This window comes from Mastigoproctus giganteus, chromosome 13 (assembly GCF_048544385.1).
Source record: "Mastigoproctus giganteus isolate SK-2022 chromosome 13, ASM4854438v1, whole genome shotgun sequence".
Classification (NCBI taxonomy): Eukaryota; Metazoa; Arthropoda; class Arachnida; order Uropygi; family Thelyphonidae; genus Mastigoproctus; species Mastigoproctus giganteus.
Genome location: NC_143587.1, coordinates 61,164,954 through 61,187,930, shown reverse-complemented (window position 1 = coordinate 61,187,930; position 22,977 = coordinate 61,164,954). Strand labels below are relative to the sequence as shown.

Below are 22,977 nucleotides of genomic sequence, written 5' to 3'. Positions count from 1 at the left end.
CATGATGATGAAGAGGTTGAAGAAATGTACACCGAAATTGAGTCTTCTAGATGAGCAGAAAACCCACTACACTATTATTATGGGGGACTTCAATGCTAAGGTTGGAAAAAGGCAAAACAGCGCAGAAAGAGAAACTATAGGAAATTTTGGAATTAGTGAAAGAAATAAAAGAGGTGAAAGACTTGTGGAATTTGCAGAATCTCAAGGACTGTCAGTAATGAACACTTTTTTCAAGAAAAGGGTGAACAGAAAGTGGACATGGAAGAGTCCAAATGGATTAACAACTAATGAAATTGACTTCATCCTCACTAACAGAAGATATATTGTGAATGATGTTACCGTCCTGAATAAGGTAAATGTTGGAAGTGATCACAGAATGGTAAGATGTACACTTGATATAGATGTAGGAAAGGAAAGGAAAAAACTGACTCGAGTAAATAATACAAAGGTCTTTGACATAACAGAGGAGGAGAAAAAGCAGTATGTACTGGAACTTAAAAACAAGTTTGAGCTTCTGCAGACTGCTCAGGACCAAGATATCGACGAGGAATATTACAACTTTCTGAAAGTGATAAAGCCCAAGAAACCTATAGGGAAACAGAAATCCAAAGAAGAAAAAATTAGTCAAGAAACACTTGTCATGATGAACCGAAGACGACAAATGAAGAGCAAGAAAAACACTGACAGGGAGAAAATTGAGTATACTGAGTTATGCAAAGCCATTAGAAAGAGACTCAGAGAGGACATAAGAAGATTTAACACAAGAAAAGTAGAACAAGCATTAAGGGAAAACAAAGGATTTAAATCAGCAGCCATGAGCAGTAATACAGAAAGACAAATGATACTGAAACTGAAGAAAAGCGATGGTGTACTTATAAACAGCAGAGAAGGCATAATTCAAATAGCAGAAGACTACTATAGAGAATTATACAAGGGGCGAGGGAATGATACCAGCAGTGGGGAAGATGGATTGCAAAGTAGCAACACATACGACATACCCGATATTCTTCCTGATGAGGTAGAACATGCATTGAAGAAAATGAAGAATCTGAAAGCCCCGGGGGAAGATGAAGTTACTGTAGAGTTGTTAAAATTGGGAGGAAGAGACATAACACAAAAACTGGCAAGGCTCTTCACAAAGTGCATTAGAAAAGGTGTGACGCCTAAGCAGTGGAATAATGCAATCATAGTTTTGCTGCATAAGAAAGGAGATAAATCAGAAATTGGAAATTATAGACCAATTAGCTTGTTATCCCACATCTACAAGTTGTTCACAAGGGTCATTACTAACAGATTAGAAAGAATACTTGATGAGAATCAACCGAAAGAGCAAGCTGGCTTTAGGACAGGATTCTCAACTATGGATCACCTTCATGTAATATCACAGCTAATGGAGAAAGCAAATGAATATAAAACACCATTATGCCTGGCATTTGTGGATTATGAAAATTCATTTGACTCCATACAGCATAAGGCAATGTTTCGGGCACTGGAAAGACAAGGCATAGATACCCCATATATTACGATTTTGAAGAAAATATATGAGAGTGCTACCTCCTTTATTAGACTAGACAAAGACAGTAGCAAATTTAAAATCGAGAAAGGAGTTCGACAAGGAGACACAATATCTCCGAAGCTGTTTACTGCTGCCCTTGAGGAAGCTTTCAGAAGATTAGACTGGTCGCAGAAAGGAGTCAATGTGAACGGAGAGTACCTAAACCATTTGTATGAAACGTAAAATAATGAACCAATGTATACTCCCCACCATGACTTATGGAAGTGAAACTTGGGCACTCACCAAAAGAATGGAAGAGAAGCTGAGAACTACACAGCGAAGAATGGAACAAATTATATTGGGAATCAGACTGTTAGATAAGAAGAGAAACACATGGATTAGGCAGCAAACTCAAGTAAAGGACATTCTTATCAAAACTAAAGAACTAAAATGGTCTTGGGCAGGACACATAGCTCGAAGACATGATGACAGATGGACTAAGAAAATAACAGAATGGTACCCAAGAGGAGCTAGAAGAAAACCTGGAAGACAAAGGCGGAGATGGATAGATGAAATTCACGAGTTTTTGGGTAGTAAATGGATGGCCAGTGGTCAAAACAGAAGGAACTGGAAAGTTGCTGGAGAGGCCTGCATCCTGCAGTGGATTGAAAATGGCTGATGATGATGATGATGATGAAGTTAATTCTAATCATTTGCAAAATATATTGGTGCTACTCTTTGAAAAGTTGTAAGTTCATGTGTAATTAATACTTGGCATTTGATTTGATATATAATGCCAGTCTATTCTAAATATTGATTTTTCATATATCTTTAAGCACTTACTATTATGCATATAATTTTTCAATATGTGAAGGTTTCTCTGAAACTAATGCCTCCAAATTTTTTTCTCTAATTAATTTTACTTTGTAAGTTTTTATTGCACATTTACTACCACACTGTATACATTCTCTCCACTGCTGAACCATAGTCTGTATCCCCTTCTCATGAAAGTTGGCAGCCTCCAAGAGTCACTTCTTGATGGCCACAATGACTGTTGTCATGGCAGCAGTGTTCTGGACAAAGGCTTTCCTACATAGGGTTAATGAAAATTGTGATGGCACAAGGTCAGGATACTGTTGTAGCGTTTGGCATTGTCTTCTTGAAGAAGAAACTTTCCTTTTTTCTGTAGCCTTGTTCTTGCAGTTCTTGTCTTCAGCTTGTTCACTGTCTCTACATAGCAAACAGGATTGATTAAGTGTCTCTGTTCCAGGAAATCCATAGTGATAACCAACCCCTCTCTTGCTCCAAAAAAACAGAACATGAGTTTTCAGTGAGTGGCTGCCTTGAATTTCTTCTTTATCTGTGGACTGTTGTGTCACCATTCCACATAGTGCTGTTTTGACTCCAACTTGTAGTGGTCTACCGAGGTCTCATTTCTTGTTGATGCTGTCAAGAAAATTGTTACTCACAGTCTCATACCACTTCTGAAGACCCACTGGCAAGGGCAGAGATTATTCCCCTCCTTCATCTGGTGGGTTTCCCACTGCCAGCTAACATATCCCACTCCTGGAGCAGGATGGGCAGTTTTACCTTCTTACTGGATTTGACACCTTACATGGACCTGACAGTGATCACCAAAGGAGACATACTGCAGCTCTGCTGCCAACACGCCATTTGGCGATCTGAACTGGGTACTAAGACCCAGTTTCCTTTAAATCCCTATCCCCAGACAGGGAGGAGGAGACAGAAGCCTGTCTCCTTCCCCCTGCCTCCCCTCTTTCCTCTGGTGGGGCCAACCCCACTGACATTCTGGGTTCATCTTCCCTATCATCCCCATATTTCTATCTGTCTCCCCCCACCAGCCTTCAGTCTCTTCCCCTACTCAAACTTACCAAACCTACTGCATGTGCCTCTTACCTAAACTTAACTTTAACTAGCACCTGAATTTAACTCTACACCTTAACTTAAACTCTGTTTCGGCTTTAACTTAACTTTCAACGCTTAACTTTTTCTTTTCTTTTCATTTTTTTTTTGTTTTTATATAGGCCCTTACCACTAAAATCTTCAAAAATTAGGTGGCAGGGTCTGCCAGAGTAAATATGCGATCCCTCTACTGCGTGACCTGCCTCCTTGGGGAAAAGTGCGGGCAATGGAGGAGTTCCACCAGGGGCCCAACAGCTAAAAAGGTCAGAGGAACAACATAACACTACATTACACAACACAACCACACACTTACACATTTTAAAAAACCTCTGGCCTTCACAGAGTTCTGTGCTACTCAAGCATACACAATGTGGAGATGGAGGAAACCCCTTGGGCCATTAGACACAAAACATTTTACTCTTTACCACTTCTGAAGATTGGCAAGACTGCACATTCTGCTCTTTGAAATTTGGCATTAACACTCATTGAACCCATGTAGCACAATTTCCTGTATCTGAAATTGTCCAGAATTATCTAATGCATTAAAGCCTCTTTCCACTCTCACACATATTTCCAGCTCTTAATATGCCTGGCTTCACAAATCTCTACTTTCTCCCTACTTTTTGCCTTCCCTACAATATGAGGACAGCCTGACTTTGGAATGTCCTTTGAACTGCCATCATCATTTACGCACCTAAAGGTTTTAGTTTACATAATTTACGAGTAGTGTTAGTTTACAAAAAAATGAGTAATGTTTTTTTTTTTTTTTTTTTTTTGGTTCTTTAGCATTAGTAGTGGCATATGATGCAAGAAAGCAAGATTATATAGCATCAGCCAAAAAAATGTTCCAATTTCACCTATCCATTTGCTCTAAAAGTTTGTCCAGTTCTTCCTTGAATCTGTTTAAGCTATCAACTTCCACAACAACAGAAATTTGTTCCAGCAATCAACCATTTGCTGGCTAAAGGCAAATTTTCACAAATCTATTCTGCAACTGTCTTTCCTCAGTTTGAATTTGTTCCCTCAAGTGTGCAATCTGAGCAAGAGGAACAATCCCATCAACACTGAGCTTGCTCAAACCATTCAAAGGATATACCTCAATCAGATGACCTCGCAAGTGCCTAGCTTCCAAATGCTGCAATTTGCAGAACTTAAGCCTTTCTTCGTAAGAGCAACCCTTTATTTCATTTACCATCTCGTTGCCCTTCTCTGTATTCATTCCAGCAGTACTACATCCTTCCTAAAATGAGGCCTCCAGACCTGTATGCAGTGCTCAAGGTTTGGCCTGACCATTGCCTTATACAATGGTCAGGCCAAAAAATTATCTTATATAAGATAAGATGATTATCTTATATAAGATAATCATCTTATCATTGCTAGCAAAGTTCCTGTATAACATTGACAAAACCCCATGAGCTGTCCTGGCACCCTGTCTGCACTGCTCGAAGAACTTCATATCTGACTGCACTATTACCCCCAGGTCTTTCATTCTTTGCTATTTTCAGTGTAGTACTGCACAGTTGGTACGTTACCCTGGGGTTACTGCTACCCATGTGTAGTACTTTGCATTTGCCAATTTTAAAACTTCAATTACCACCTCTCAGCTCATCTGCCCAACTTTTCTAGATCCTGTTGCAGTAGCATACTGTCATTACTTTTGTTAAAAACCCTGCCAACCATTGTATCATCTGCAAACTTGGACATTAAGCCTGATATACCTTCATCAATATCATTGATAAATACAGAAAACGACGGTGGGCCCAACACTAAACCCTGGGAGACTCCACTAATAACATTAGTCCACATAGAGTAGTGTTCAGTGATTACCACTCTCTGTCTTCTCCCACTCAACCATTCCTTTATCCATTGTAGCAACTTGCCCTTAATGCCATACTCTTCCAATTTGTACAGCAGTCTTCCATGTGCAACAGCATCAGAAGCTTTCCTGAAATCCAAGCGATGCTACAATGCTGTATAAACTTGCTTTCTTGCATCATTTGCCACTTCTAATGCTAACCTGCTTCCTAACTGTGCTCACATGTCCCCATATATGTTCTTCAAACATTGATGAATATCATTTGGTGCATTATTCTCAAAATTCAGGAACTTGGTTTCACAGGCCGCTGCAACCTTGTTGCAGTGGCCTGTGAAAAACCTCTGGTTGCAGTGTTGAAACTTGTAAGATATTAGTTGGAACATAAATTTTCACCTGAAATCTTTACATGCTGTATGCAACATCACACAAGTTGGGAAAAAATTTGGAGGCCCTAATTTCAGAACAGCCATCATGCACATGAATATGATCAAAATATTTATTTACTACTGTTATAAGAAGAAATTAAATGATTTTAATTGCTTGAATGGTTATTATTAATAGGCAGGGCTGTATACACCAATGTTGATATTGAAAGCTCGCAAATTTGCCCTACTTTATACATTAGGAAGTATATTTATCATTGGAAGGTAAGTAAAGATTGTTAAATTTTATAAGATAATTAAATATATTCATTTCTGTATGTAAATAATGTTATTTTATTGAAGGTTCCTTTATTAGGTTAAGGCATATGTTAATAATATTTTGATGAATGTACAGGTGCTTTATATAAAGAAAAATCAAAGTTTATTCTCTTTGCATATAGAAAACAGTGATGTTCACTGTGTGAAGTAGATTTGACTGCTTGTATGAACAAGGATTTATGAAATTTAGAGTCAAACGTTGACAGTGAAAATTGAGAATTTGGATTTTAACATAAAAGTACATATAAATTACATTATGATACTGTTTTTTTGAAATCCTTCAACTGTGGTTGGAAACTGAAAATGCTAACAGACTTGCACACTGCCTACAGCCCTTTGTTGCTGTATCATCTGGTTTGCCTTGACACTGGAATATCCAACCCAAACAAAGAAATTTCAATGGTAACATTGAAATTTCTTTGTTTGGGTTGGATTTTCTGGATTGAGTGATACCAAGAGACACTGTAGTTATGCAAATTTGTTGGTGTTAATAGGAGTGGATGTAGCCACTGGTCCTGTTGTTTTTTCCCCACCTTGCAGCTAGTCTGGTTGATCTTCAGATGCCTCTAGATGGCACAATGGCTGGTATGGGGGTGGGGCAATCTGCCTGTTTTCTCCAGAGACCAGCCAGAGTAGCAGCAGTCTGGGGCAGGAGCACAAACACACAACCAATCATATCCTGCCATCCAGAACACCAATTTGATGATAATCAAAGGTCATTAGTGTCACTGCATAACAGATGATGTAACAACAGAGCACTCTAGGAACATAATATGTCTACTGTTCATTAGTTCTTTGAGTTTCCATCCTCTGTTTTTTTTTTTTTTTTTTTTTTTGTTATTTTGATTTTTTTTTAGGAACATTAGCGACTAAGGCCATATTGCTTCGGAGATATGCAGTCATTCCCTGACCTTTCCGCATTCTCCATATTTGGTGGTCATGGGCTCAAACCCTGGTCTTAATCAAGAAATGTGTGCTACGCACTGCTGCTCCTGCCCACCTGGCTACGGAGGTGCCTCCTCAGTGTTGAAGGTCATGTGAAAAAGATTGAAATGTGTGGTTTGATTTCTGTTTTTGACTATTTGTGTTTAGACTTCTAAGTTTAATAAATCCTCGTTAATACATGCAGCGGAATGTTTTTAGGCACATTAGTGTTTAAAGGGTCTATTGTCTTTCCTCAACGTTACTCATATGGGGTGAATTTGAGGTGCCTAATAGAAATTGGGCAATAATTATTTCTTTGTCCATCTGTCCACATGTAATAACTCAACTCTCAGTGAATGGACTTTAATGAAATTTTGTATTTGCCTCTTTTAGACCAACTTGTCTGGCCTTCCTAAATTTAAATTAAAAAATAAGACCAATAGGAATTCAGCAATTATTTAATTATTTATTGTTATTTTTTTCATGCATATCACATAGACTGTCCATATACTTTATGTTGTAGCCAAAACGCTGGATGTTATGTTTGTTGCCACATGCTGGGTAGAATGAATGGGCAGTGTGGCATGTTTGTGCAGAAATGAAATGCTCTCTCAGTTTGTGCATAAAAGTCATTGCTTTTTGATCTTTTTTTTTTTTTTTTTTTTCACATATATATATATATATATATAAATCATGTATTATTACTATTTGCTAACAACTGAAATATAATGCCATCCATACGTTAACTAAATTGTTATTACCCCATTCAGTAGTCCTGTGTGACTGTTAGTAGTTCCTTTCAACTCAGTTCTCACATTAACCCTTTGTCCTGGGATGAGGATCTGCAGCTGACGAATAGTACTATTCTTAATACAATAAATTTTGTAAAATCCAGCTCTTTGCAATCTGGAAATATTAAGAAAGCAATCTAGCACTTACACGAACAATTACTTTTGTTTTTATGATTTCATGCAAAAAAAGGTGATCTTTCTCTCTTTATAAGATGTAGTACATAAATTTGGGGACATAAATTCAAGTTACGGGGGGAAATGTTTAGATTGGACGGCAGGAAGTTTTATTTTAGCCAGCGAGTTATAAATTACTGGAATAAGTTGCCTTCATGGGTGGTAGAGGTTGACAGTTTGGGGAAATTCAAAGGTCATCTGGATAGTACTTTCGGGTAAGGGAAGCGCATAGGATGATAGGTTTAATTTCCTTTTTTTTTTTTTTTTTTTTATTAATTATTATTATTTAGTTTTTTTTTTATCATTGTTCTGTTCGGATTTTTTTTTTTTTTTTGGCTGGTGCAGCATAAGCCATAGGCTTTCTTGCACCATTCGGCTGTTACTAATACTAATACTAGTAGTGGCATGTGATGCAAGAAAGCAAGTGTATGAGCTTATGCAGCATCAGCCAAGGAAAAAAAAAAAAAAAAAAAATCACACCATTCCCTCCAAATGCCTGTCCAGTTCCTCCTTAAATTTATTTAAACCTATCAACTTCCACAACGACAGATGGAAGTTTGTTCCAGCAATTAACCACCCGCTGGCTAAAGGCAAATTTCCACACATCTATTCTACATCTGTCTTTTCTTAATTTGAATTTATGCCCCCTTAGGTTCGTAATCTGAACAAGTGGAAGGATCCCATCAGAATTCAGCGTGCTCAATCCATTTAAGGCCTTATACACCTCAATCAGATCACCGTGCAGGTGCCTAGTCTCCAGCTGCTGCAATTTGCAGAACTTAAGCCTCTCTTGGTAAGAGGATCCCTTCATTCCGCTCACCAATCTTGTTGCCCTTCTCTGTACACGCTCAAGCAAATTTATATTCTTCCTAAAATGAGGCCTCCAGACCTGTATGCAGTATTCAAGGTGTGGCCTGACCATTGCCTTATACAGAGGGACAATCACTTCCTTTTCCCTGCTAGCAAAATTCCTATATATCATTGACAAAACCCCATGATCTGCCCTGGCAGCCTGTCTGCATTGCTCAGAAAACTTCATATCTGACTGCACAATTACTCCCAGGTCTTTTTCATTTTCTACCACCTTAAGTGTAGTACCACACAGTTGGTATGTTTCTCTGGGGTTACTTCTACCCATATGCAGTACTTTGCATTTGTCAAGGTTAAACTTCAGTTGCCACTTCTTAGCCCATCTGCCCAAATTATCTAGATCCTGTTGCAGTAGCAAAATGCCATTACTGTCATTAACAACCCTGCCAACCTTTGTATCATCTGCAAACTTCAACACTAAGCCTGATATACCTTCATCAATATCATTGATAAATATACAAAGCAACAGAGGCGCCTCCGTAGCCAGGTGGGAAGGAGAAGCAGCGCGTAGCACACATTTCTTGATTAGACTGGGGTTCGAGACTGTCACCACCAAATACGGAGGATGCGGAAAGGTCAGGGAATGACCACCGCATATCCTGGAGCAATATGGCCTTAGTTGCTAATGCTCCTAAAAACCAAATAACAACAACAACAGAGGACCCAACACCGAACCCTGTGGGACTCCACTAATAACATCAGTCCACGAAGAGCAGCACCCATTAATTACCACCCTCTCTCTTCTCCCACCCAACCATCCTTTTATCCATTGTAGCAACTTACCCTTAATACCATTCTGCTCCAATTTGTACAATAGTCTTTCCTTGTGCAACAGTGTCAAAAGCTTTGCTGAAATCCAAATATATGATATCAAAATTATTTTTTGCATCCAGTTCCTTTGTAACCACATCATAATATCCTATCAAATTTGTCAGACAAGACTTTCCCTTAACAAACCCATGCTGTGTCTGAATTATTGCTGCAGTCTTGTCTAGATGATCCTGCAATGGATCTTTAACCAGTGACTCCATTATTTTACCCGGAACAGAAGTTAAACTAACTGGTCTGTAATTACTCGTGTCACCCTTTGATCCCCCTTTGTGAATTGGGGATACATTTGCACATCTCCAGTCTGTGGTGACCTCCCCCGAGTCCAAGGATGCTCTCATAATTATGGCTAAGGGTTTGCTTAGTTGCTTTGCCGCCTCCTTTAATATAACTGGATAGATCCCATCCACCCCAGGTGCCTTTCTTATGTTTAACTTCAACAATTTCTCCTCCACTTTGCTCTCAGTTATTACAAAATCATTAAGCACCCTGCTACAATTTGATAACCTTCTGCCATTTTCAAAACTTAATAACTCCTCATGTGTGAATGTAGATGCAAAATACTCATTCAGTTTGTTTGCTATATGAGCAGGATTATCAACAGTCGAACCATCGATATAGTGGTCCAATCAGATTCATCCCCTTCCTTTTTAGAGTTTATATAAGTAAAGAAATCCTTCTGTTTTTCTTAGCATCTTTTGCCAAAGATTTCTCGTAATCTGCCTTCGCCTCCCTAACCTCCTTTGTGACCTGATTACAGACTAGCTTATATCTGCCATAGGCTTCTGAGTCGCTTGATAATTTATATGCATCCCATGGATTTTTCTTCTCTGTCACGAGTCTCATTAGTTCATTTGATAACCATTTAGGCCTAAACCTTGAACAATATTTCTTAATAGGTATGAAACTTTTAGTAGCATCCACGATTAATTCCTTGAATGCTTCCCAATTAGAATTTACCGTTGGTAACATTGTCAGTTGATCTCACTGTACAGAATTTAAAAACTGTCTGAGACCACTGTACTCACCTTTACGGAAGCAAAAACCCTTTCCTTTACCCCTGATGGTGATTATATCTTTAAGTAAATCCCACATCAGTACACTGTGATCACTGTCACCTAGTGGTTCCTTTATCTGCAAATTCTTAATACACGAATGATCACTGCTGATAACCAGCTTAAGAATATTACCATCTCTGGTTGCCTCTCGAACATGCTGCTGCAGAAAACAATCATCCAATAAATCCATAAAAGTTTTACTAGTGTGTGAGTGACCAACCCACAAGTTCCAGTCAATATCTGGGAAGTTAAAATCCCCCATTATAAGACATTCTGATTTACTAGCTCACTCAATTTCTCTGTACAATTGTTCATTGTACTCATTCGAGTCATTAGACCTATAACACACTCCTACTCTTATTTTTACTTTCGCAGTGCTTATGTCACACCAAACTGACTCAACAGTGCACTGTTCATCTATATCACTTCTTTTGATTTTATGTTTTTCTTAATTAACAGCATAATACCTCCTCCGTTTCTATCCTTTCTGTACACATTGTACTCCCCAAATTCCAGTTCTGCATTCCTTATATCTGTGTGATACCACATCTCTGCTATCCCAACAATATCCGCCTTTGATGTCTTGACCAACAGTCCTGCATAATAATGTTTGCAGGACTGTCTTGTCATTTAATCTATCTTTGTAGCCAGTAGGATTTAAACAGCATAGGTAATGCAACAATCTCAGTTGTCACAGCAGATCAAACTTTCCTTTGTAACAAGTTTACCCTGGCCTTGCCAAAATTGATGTTACAGTACATAACCCCAGGGGCTCACATCTGGTTAGTATGGGCTTGGCACACCAAGGGTCCTGAGCCGGAAATCATCATTCTTCTCTTTCTTGGTGATTTCCTTCTATTTCTGACTGTTGTTCTTTCTCTCTTCTGTCATAACTCAAATGGTTTTTGGCTGGTGCAGCAAAAGCCTCAGGCTTCCTTGCACCATATGGCTAATGATAATAATAATAACAACATTTGCTGTTGTTATGATTGTCGTTAATTGTTCACATTTAACAAGCTGAACTGTTATTTACATTTTTAACATGGGCACTAATTTCTAGTCATAACTGTTTACAGATGTAAATAAATTTATTTGTTAGTGCTTCTCCAAAGCTGCTCAACCACTTGGTGTACCTCTCTGAAATCCAGAAAATTTTAAAATCCAGCACCTCTCAACCCCCGAGGATGCCAGATTTATTGTAGTATTGTTTGAGAGTTGTAACTCTGCCTTTTATTCCTAATGAAGTGTCACCACGTGATCACTATTTTGTTGGTGTTACTCATCAGAGGGGCGCCTCCGTAGCCAGGTGGGCAGGAGCAGCAGTGCGTAGCACACGCTTCTTGATTAGACCGGGGTTCGAGCCCGTCACCACCAAATACGGAGGATGCGGAAAGGTCAGGGAATGACCACCGCATATCCCGGAGCAATATGGCCTTAGTTGCTAATGTTCCTAAAAACCAAATAACAAACAAACAACTCATCAGAGGGCAGAAATTCTCTGTCATTATATTTTCAGTCTGCAGTGCAAGAGTTACCAGTGGTTTAAATATTAAATCACTAAACAAAAGAGCTTAAGAAAGTTAAACTGAAAAATGTTGAATGTTTACAATAGTCATACTTAAGTCCTTTTATTTTACTAGCTTATTGCAAACCAAAGTCAGAACTAAGAAAAAAATTATTTTTCCAATAACGTTGATCTCTCATATGCAGTATCATCACTCTGAATTGCCTTGTTATAGCACTACAAATAAATGACACTTCCTGTTCAAGCATTAAGGATGATTGTAAAGTGTGCAGTAAGTAAAAATTTATAACTTACAAACCATTTATAGGTGGTAGATGGCTTTCATCAACCGGTGAAATACCACCACTTTGCTTATTGGAGGCTTGAAGTGGTGAAACCCATGTTTAGTCTCTAGAGCAAAGTTTCCGGCATCCCCCTCCTCCCATACTTCTCCTTCAACCCTAACCCAAGCACGGTACTAAGTACTATAGGTTCTAATACATCTCGTGTTTGGGGTTCACATAAAAAAAAAAAAAAAAAAAATTTAAGTTGCCCACAGGTGTGTCAGGTTCTGCTAAAACTTACACATGAAATGATCTGCTGAGTTACCCACCAAAACTTGCTCAAGGTGGTACTCACTAACTAAAAGTGATGTTAATAAAGCCATATTGTCAAAATGGGAAGTAGTGCAACATAGTCTTTATCACGAGTGAAACATCTTTAATTAAAACTGGTCCTTTCACTTGAACAACCATTATTAAACTTGTAACAGTATTTGAGGAAGTTGGGAGTATGTGTGATGGATCAAAGAGCAGATGTTTTCCCTATGCCTCATCATGTTGTTGTATGTTTTGAGCAGGTGGTAGATAACATTACCTCACAGGATGCTCAAAGAACAAGTGTTCATAAAGTGTCACAAATCATGGTACAGTTAGAAAGGCACTTCATATCCTTCATTGCCATTTATAAAATTCAGTATGCTGCATTAGTTAGTAAATTTCTAGTGTTGTAAATGAGTATGTAGGAGCATGCCCTGTATTACTAAATACCCTTCATTGGGATATTACGGAGGAGATTTATGGCTAATTATGCAAACTAAATTTTATCTTGTTTCTATGACAAAAAGAAAAGTAGCTCCAGAGTTTAAAATATTTACTTTTTTATTTTTTATTTTTTTTATGTAAGGTGCCACTGCCGAGTGATGTGAGCAAGGGATATTCCCAGAGAACAGATATTCTCCCAAACTTCTCTGAGATGAGAATATTCTGAGCAATATCTATCATTACCACTATTACCAACAGCAGTTTTAAATATGGGAAGTGGGCAGACATACATACTTGGTATAAATAAATTAATAGGAGTGTAAGAAACTGAAAATTAAGTTTTCTTAAAGGAAGTAGCACTTTCTTTTATTTTGAATTATTTTTTAAAGTTGAGTCTTGTTTTGGAATTCAGCTACTTGAAATAACTGCTCATACAAGTCAGATTCACTCATCTATTTCAGTGTGCCATCTTGAGAAAAATGCACTGAACAATTGTCGTTCCAATTCATCCATTTCCTAGAAGTGATAAAATAAAACCCCATGGATTAAAAAAATAAAGTAACATCCATGTTGTTTCTATTTGAAGGAAATGTACCATTTACATTCTCCAACTTTCTAAATAAAGCATAGTTCAGACTTGTGGAGGCATATTTTATGGCTTTCCTAAAATAAATAGTTGAAAACAAGTTGATCAGCAAAAAACATGCAAGAAAAAACATGTTATTTTTGGTTGTGAACAATCAAAGTTGTTCATGACTTTGGTTGTGAATAGATAATAAATCTTCTAGTTTATCATTGTTTTTTTTTTATGTATATAAAACTTTTGAATCGTTTGTGTGATAAGTTAGATTTTAATCATTTTGCACACACAATTATTATATAAGCAGAATGCTTGCTTAATGATTTTATCAACACAAAAATTGAAGTGCTTAATAGTTTCATGTTTATATCTTATAACAAGTGTTTTTTTTTTTTTTTTTTTTTTTCATTTTAAGTAGACAATAAAAGTCTGCATATTTCTTCTTTAATATATAATATATAAGCAGTGATATATGCACAGGTGCAATTTTGAAATATTTCTTCAAAACTTTGAAGAAACTGCAACAAGTGCAAAATTTCTCACTCTTGACTGCTTTATGCTCTACAAAATGGAAGTGACTTTTAGTTTGATCTCTATATTTTATAGCTATAGCTTTTTTTAACCCCTAATTTTAGCAGAATTAAAATAATCAATATAAAAATTACATGATTTTTAAGTAATCACACAGGGTGTCACATGAATGGTGTGCAGATCTGACAAGATTCCATTCTCAAATTATAAGTGAAAAGCATGCACCCTTGTTTGAGTACAGCATTTTCAGGAACTGTTGTCCTTAGGAACAATGGTCTCTGTGGCATTTTTTTTTTCAAGCATAAAAGATTCTTTTACTTTTGTTTGTACGCCAAGAATCAGCATATAGCATATTTAATGAAAAACAATGGCTATAAAATAATAGCCATTAAATAATAGTCATAATAGAAATAAATATTTTATTGTGGCAGTTATATAAATAAGGAACCATGCAAAATGTAAATGTATTTCCATCTTAGGAAATGAAATGAATATTTGCAGTTTGTAAATATAATAGCAAATAGAACTTTGAAGCTTACTTGCATTTCTTATTGTTGAGCAGTTCCTTAAACACAAGAAAATTTTACTTGTTAACATACTTGCTCTTGTGACAGATGGAGCTTCAATGACTGGTTGCTATCGTGCTTGGGTTGCATACTTGAAGAAAGTTGTACCAAATGTTTTTACCATTCACTGTGTGTCATTCATTGCCAACATCTGGTTGCAAAAAACCTCAGTGATTGCCTTCACAAGTCATTACACACTCATTACTGGTGTTAATAAAGCCAAAGCCCATGCTCTCAACTATAGATTATTCTGGGAGCTTTGTTTTGAGAATGATGAAGATTTTCAACATTTGTTGATTCATACTGTAATGTGTTGGCTATCAAAGGGCAACTGCGTAAGACACTTTTATAACATTTTTGACTCTATTGTGGAGTTTTTTAAGAGAAAAATACTTTTCTCAGTGATAAACTTAAAGGTATCAGGCATGACATTGCATATTTGTCCGAACTTTGCAAAGTTCAGTGCTGACCAGGCTAGCTGGGTGGGTAAAGTGCCTGCCTGGCAACCCAAAGGTCGCGGGTTCAAATCCCGCCTCAGGCTTGGATCAGAGTAGAAAATGCAAAAACTTCGAGAGGTGCATTATGGCCACAGAAGCCGATGTGCCAACAACTAACAAAAAAAAAAAAAAAAAATTCAGTGAAATGAATTTACAGTTGCAAGGAAAGGATATCAATTATTTAAGGCCAAATCTGTATTATCCACTTTTATTGCAAAGTTAACTTTATTCAAGCACAATATAGGCTGTCGCGAGCTATATCAAATTTCCTCTCTTTCTGAACTAGAAAAGATTGGTGGGATATAGGATGATGATCTGCAAGTCTTTTGTGACCATTTGGATATGCTGCATAAAGATATGCCTGAATGATTTAAGGATCTTCTTTTGATAGAAATTCCAAATTGGGTGATGAATCAATTTTTAGTTATTGAAGAAGTTGGGGTATTAGACTTAGAGGAGAAACTAATTGAGTTACAAAATGATAGTGTGCTGAAACCCAAGTTTAAGAAATCTTATCAAGAGTTTTGGTTACAGAAGAAAACTTCTGATCACTGTCCTGCACTATGGACAGTGGTTAAGAAGCTACTCATTGTGTTCCCAACTTCATATTTAGTAGAACATAGTTTTAGCGTAGTCATCCAACTTATCTCCAAGCAAAGAAATTGACTCCAGATTACTGAACGTGGTGATTTAAGACTCCTTCTAAGCAACTTTAAACCAGACATTCAGAAACTGGTATTATGTCATCAAGCCCATCCATCACATTACAGATTTACAGAAAATTAACTTGTTACTAAATGTAGTTCTAAGACTTTTGTTAAATGATTGTCAGATTTTGAAAAGCTAGAATCACTAGTCCAGTAATTTCAATATGTTGAATTAAATAAAATAAAACTTTTGTTGGATTTCAAATAAATATGCAATTAATCATTACTGTTTAGAATTATATTTTTATAAGTTAGGACTGGGGAGGCATTGGGGATGCGTTTATGGAACCAAGGGGGCAGTGACTCAAAAAAGTTTGGAAACTGCTGATTTAAAGAAACAGGCATGACCAGTGCAGGATTAAACTTAAATACTTAATAAAGAACATTTTTCAGTTATGTTTATTAAAATAATGGAACAGGTATTTAGATTTAATAGGCAAGAAGTAAAGTCTTTACTTCTTGTGAGCACGGGGACCATCCCAAAATAACTTTGTCCCTTATGATTGAAGAAGTTTAGTCTAAAATATTTTAGTAAATTTGACAATTGTCTTCAGTTTTCTGTCCGTTATTGCTGGGTGGTTTAGTTTGTGGTGGGTTGATGTACATCAACTTTGCTTTGCTCTTCCTTTTGGTAGTGAGTAGATTATGGAAATTGGATACAGAATTACTTTTAAGAAACCCGTATATATTAACAATTTTAAATCATAATATCGTGTCATTAATTTAGTATCCTATAATGTATTAATTTGATGTGTGTCAAGCTGAAGAACTTCCTATAAAGATGTATGAGTTAAATCTTATATTTTTCAAAAAGTTCATATTTGCAATAAATATACAGGCAGTTTTCGCTATGAGTTCCTGGGTTTACGAGCTCTTTTTTTTTTTTTTTTTTTCCAAGTCTCAACAAAATCCAAAATATCAACACTAATTGCAATAAATAAATGCTAAACATTCATAAATACAGCACTTCAAACCACGAGCATTGCTATAAAATACAGTACTACTGTGCATGCATTTGTTTGTGCAGGCAGAGATAAGGAGGGAGGTCCAACTCTTAAAGAATTCCATATTTTAGATGCAATCAAAATAATAAAGTGAGTGTGGGACAAAATTTCAGAGAAGAACATGGTGTGTTTGGAATAAACTCTATCATCAGTTTATTAATAATGGAAGGATTTCAAGAACCAGCAGAATAAACAAGAACAAACAGATCGTACAAAATGAAACAGAAGCGTTGTAAATGTTGTTAACCAATTGCAGCTTGAGGTTTCTACAACTGTTGTCACTGATCTGCTTCAAGTACCCAATGGAGAGTTCACAAATGAAGACCTTATTGAAATGGCAAAATGTGAAGAAGCTGAAGAAGAAGGTTTAACAGCTGAAACTCCTGTTCATTACTTCGCTCTCAAGGGGCTTTATGAAGCTTTTCAACACAGAAAAAGTAATTGAGATTTTAGAGTCACAAGATTCAAATTTCGAGCGCACTAGGAAAGTTGCTACAGATTTAAAAAATGCTTATGCATGCTATCGTGAAATTTATAAAGGAAAGGGAAGACTGTCTTGGAAACAAACGACTCTTGAAGATTTCTGAAGAAGAAGACGATGACTCCCTGTGCTTTCAACAAACCAGCAAGTGCTGAGGCAACAATGAGTGATGAACCACTAACAAGTGATGAACCACTAACAAGTGACGAACCATCAACGAGTATGCATTTATTTGATGATGATGAAGAATAAACATTCTTTAACATTTGTATGACATAAATTCCTTTATCATTATAATTTACTTGATTTTAAAGGCTATATTTTCATTTCTTTGGATAAATAGATCATTGTTTAAGCATAAACTACCGTTTTGTTGACCTTTATTTAACATTATTATGGTCAAATTTCATTGTTCAGAATGTAACCCCCGTTTTTAACATCACATCTATGGGAAATAAATTCCTTCTTTATGAGTTTTTGATTTACAAGCGTGCGCTAGGAACGAATTAACTCATAAAGTTGGGACCTACCTGCATATATTTTAACTTTCAGTAACTCTTGTTTCATTCAAAATTTAAAAGATTCATCTGTCACTCTCATCAGTCATCTCTGCTGAGATAATTTTTTCCAAAAAACAAATGTGTGAAAAAAACAAAACAAAACTGAATATATTCTTGCACTGCTAGCCTTTTATGATAATGTGATATCAGCAAATCATGTTTTTGAATCATGTTCCCACTTTTTTTGAATATCTTCTGTTAGAATAACACCTTGAATAGTTACAAATGAATAAGTGGGAAACTTTCTTTAGTAAGTTTCTGACAGTTTTAATTATGTCTGTCTGAGGTAAACAGATTTTCTTTCTGTTAACACATTGTTTACATTAACTTGAGAAATCAAAGAATTGGATAGGATGAGATTATGACTCTGGGACTATTCCATTACCCTGCATGCGTTCATGGGAGTTAAATTAACCATAAAGGGGTCATCTCTTTTCTGCTAAGTTGTAAATGTTAGGTAGTCATTAATTATTGTTTTTAGGAAGCTGAATTATTTATTGAATGCATTTAAAATAGTGTAAAATTACTTTTGCATTGTCAAATAGTACAAAAAGAAACACTGTATAAGTCAGTTGATTGTAATTATGTAAATAATTCATTAATTTATAAAAATAAGACTTTAGAAGGATACCAGAAGTACATGGTTGTTAATTAAGATATGAGTCACTATAAATTTCACCCAAATTAAAAAAGTTTTAACTTGGCAAATTGTGTTTTCTTTTTTTTTACTATTGTGCATACTTATAATTAGCATACCCTTTAGAGAACATCATAAAAAGGAAACATCTTAGAATTTTATAAGCAACAGTGCATTGCTGCAGTTTAAGTCCATATGGCTTCCCAAAAATGAAAACTCTTTACCCCTACTTTCCCTATACGTTTCAACAAGGCTTTCCAGCATAGTCTATACAGGCAGTCTTCAACTTACATTAAGTTGAAGACTGCCTGTATAGTGTAAGTTCAGATTTGTGTCAATCTGCACTTACATCTTATCTTACATCACAATGAATTTCCATTTGTGTGGCTGTCCGAGTTGATGCTATTGATAGTTTGTGGTAGTTTTGCTTTTAGTTCTGCACAAAAACAAGTGTTTTTGATTTAAGATTTCAAAATATTATTTTAATCATATTTGTTGTATTTAACCTATATAAATTTTCAATTAAAAAAAGAAGTGCATTACTTACAGCTCTGTGACTTACACTACACCATGCTGATAATCCAATTTCTCTTCTAGTTTTGTGCCCAAAGAAATGTACACTACACAGTCAGTTTGGTTCTTGATATGTTTTTGTGCTAAATGCTTGAATATGTTTGGCATTTCGGTTTAATATTTCATCCTTAAAAATGGCTGTTAAAAGGGTAGAGCAGTGCTCAAATAATGTTATAAAGAAATATAACAAGAAAGGCCATTAAGTGTGAAGTGAAGAGAAAAGTGATAATTAAAGGTATTTAGGTACTAAAAACCATAAAAAAAAGCAGGCAGATAAGCAAAATAAGAATTCAGAATTTGCCTAAAATACCAAAATGGGCATTTAATAATTTTTATTTTAAACCAATTTGTAATATATAACATGAACATCATATATATGTAAAATACAGCTCTAGGATTCTTTAATGATCAGAAGTTAATTTCTATCATTTGGTATATATAATAACAAGAATTTTCTTGAAATTTTCAAAGTTGAAACTTTGCCTACTACCAGAGAAAACATATTTCATGGGGGGGAGGGGAGAGAGAGAGAAAGAGAAAGAGAGAAAATGCTAGTAACTTGGCATGCCTAAAATGTGCTACCTTTACAAGATTCACTTCTCTAAGTCTTGGCTTTCAGAAACACCAGTCACATTTTTTGCATATAATGTGATCCTTATAATCTGAGCAGGCACATGCCATGAGTAAATACTCAGGGTAGGCAGTAGGCATTTATAAAGTAAATTGTAAGCAAAAGCCCTTGTTGCTGTAAAATAATATGTAAAAATATTTACTGACAGTTTTATTTGTAGATGAACTCCATTCTTCTCTCTTTGCTAGTACTAAAAATATTGGTCACTTTTTCATAGAAATTGTAAGTTGGACTTTGCTCCATTTTAATTAATCTTTCCTTTTCAATGGAAATTAAAGCAAGTGATGAAAGCCATTCATTTTTCATTCTATTTCTGGTGAAGCTTTTGATTCTTTTCAAAGCTGAACTTGACCTCTCAACAGAAACTGTTGTAGTTGGAATTGTTAAAATGAATTGCAGCAGCTTCACCGCTTCAGAGAACATTTGTTCGAGTCCATTTTGAAACATAAAAGTAAGCAAATTTTGAATTGATTTATCCTGGAACACTTGTGCATTATAAATTCCAGCTAGATCAGTTTTGAGTCTTATGACGTCGAAGATATCACTATAATTCTTTTCTAAACTTTTTCATGCATCCTTATCAATTTGACTAGCTAGGTTTTGAAACTTTTTACTATCAACTAATGAAATAATTTGTAAATTTTTAAACTCACTGGATTTTGCTTCCATATGCTTCAAGATATCATTCAATATTAGACAGAATATTCTTTCTCTTTCTTCTTTAATTGGACATTTTGTACGACATTTTGATTCAATCAAGTTATTTTCTTGCAACATTCTTCAAACTTCTCATATATATCATCAAAATGTCTGCACAGATCTTCAAGTGAATTTGTTTCATTGATTCTTTCAATGTAATATGGGATACCTATAATTTTAGTTTGTAAGATATTGAAGAGTGTGTTAGTTTTAATGAAAATTTTATCATAAACCATAAAAAGAAAATATGTTGAATCTTGCATTAACCAATTATAAAATCCATTGCTCCTCACTAAGGTATCTGAATCCCACAATAAAGGATTGCTGTTGAAAAGTTTGCAAAGGTCACTATGGTAGTGTAAAATAGTTTGTACTAGTTTTGAGTTAGAACTCTATCCCGTCGGTGCAGGCTTTGGAATGCGTTTCTGCACTGTCATCAAGCAATTGCATTTGTTTTGTACAGTGACTGAAAAATGAGGCAAAGACCCTTGATGGTCTTGAAAAATATTGTGCATTCAGATATGAATTTTGCTGACTGAGACAGACAAGATTCAACTTTGAGCATAGCAATGGGTAAATAATGCTGTTGGTGCTTTTTCTCTTACTTTAGCTTGAACGCCATTTAAATGCGACTGCATTACCGATGCTCCATCACATGTCTGTGCTATAAGTTTATCAGCACAGATGTATTTTACTAAATTTTTAAATATGCACTCTGTTACACCAGTAGCTGTTCTATCTTTAAGTTTGTCAAATCCTATGAAGGCTTCTTTAATTTCAGAATGCAATACATATCTTAAAACTGTGGAACACTGAGCTGTATTTGAAATATCAGTCATTTCATTCACTTCTATAGCAGTGAATGGGGATCTTGCGATCCCTTCTTTAATATTATTTTCTACATCTGTTCCTACTGCTTCAATCAAGTCATTTTGGATCTTGTTAGAAACACCAGAAAAAACGGATGATGTCTGTAAATGCTGTTCCAATTTTTCATCAAATTTTGCAGTGTAGTTCAGTAACTCAATATAATTTCCACAATTTAAAAAGGATTTGCCTTCATTATTACCGCTAAAAGCATTCTTGTTAAATCAAAAAACAAGTAGCAGATATTAATTTTTGTAGTATGCCTCTGTTCTGCTTTATCTTTTTATTGTGAATTTCAATGCTAAGTTTTTTCAGCTTATCTATGCTCAGCTCGGTTTGTGTAAATCCAAATGTTCTTAATGATAAGGTATAAGGTATGTTCGTGTCAGATGGCACCTGGGATTTCTCCCATCTCTGCATGTGTTCGCTGTATCAAGCTAGAGACTTGAAAGTGAGTGGGCCATGTCTGTGATGTGTTGTGCCCATTGTTTGTCTGGCTTATTGGCCACCAGGCCCCTAGTGGGGCCTGACGTTGCCCATACCTCGCCACTTGGAGGCTAGTGTGTCAAGTATCACAAGTTGCTCTGGCAGGTCCTGCCACCTAGTTTCCTGGGATTTCAGTGGCTAAGACTTAAAAAATATATATATTTATGCATTTGACATTAATGCTTAATGGGATTGCTATTAGGAAATCACTGGTTGGGGTTGAATGCCAGAGAGATGTGTTAAAAGGCCTAATAAGTCAGGCAAAATTTTGATGTTAGGAGGGGAGGAGGCTATACGCTAGATAAAAGATAATAGTGTTAGTTGTCTTAGAGATTTACACGAAACTGGTAGAATTTAGAAGATTAGAATTTGGCGGCATTGTTAAGGGGTGTACTTGGTCGATTTAGTGAGAGAGGGGGGAAAACAGATAGAAGAATAGGGACGATAGAGTAGGCATCCCCAAAGAGGTCAGTGGAGACGAGCTCCACCAGGCGACACGCCATTGGCGATCTGAACTGGGTACTCTAACCCGGTTCCCTTTAAAACCCCATCCCAAAGCAGGAGACCTGTCTCCTCCCCTCCCTGCTTTTGGATGGGGTTTTAAAGGGAACCTGGTTAGAGTACCCAGTTCAGATTGCCAATGCCGTGTCGGCAGCAAGCTGCAGTATGTCTTTGTCAGTGATGGTTGTCTGTCATATCCATGTAGTGTCGAATTCAGTAAGAAGGTAAAGCTGCCCATCCCGCTCTGGGAGTGGGATATGTTAGCTGGCAGCGGGAACCCACCAGGCGAAGGGGTGGGAGAGACACACATTTACTTCAGACACACATACTGTTTTCAATGTTATTTAGCTTTCATAATATGCAGCAGATCTTTTGTGTTTACTTAAAGCATTAGGCAAATTATTTAAATCGCAATATCCGGTTCTTAACCACACACTTTTACTGGATACAGAAAATAACAAGCATGGGAAAAAAAAAAAGAGTCTATTTGTTGTAATACAGCCACACAACCTATCTTTCTTGCTTTACCA

The 22,977-nt window shown here is 36.2% G+C and overlaps 1 protein-coding gene across 1 annotated transcript in view; it reads left to right on the top strand.

The window, feature by feature from the left end:
- Nucleotides 1-22,977, top strand: part of LOC150076107 (uncharacterized) — a 92,818-nt gene that overhangs the window by 29,504 nt on the left and 40,337 nt on the right. The window contains exon 3 of the mRNA XM_090387668.1: nucleotides 5,796-5,881. Within this exon, the coding sequence (XP_090243794.1) occupies nucleotides 5,796-5,881 (86 nt within the window). The remainder of the gene's footprint in view (nucleotides 1-5,795; nucleotides 5,882-22,977) is intronic.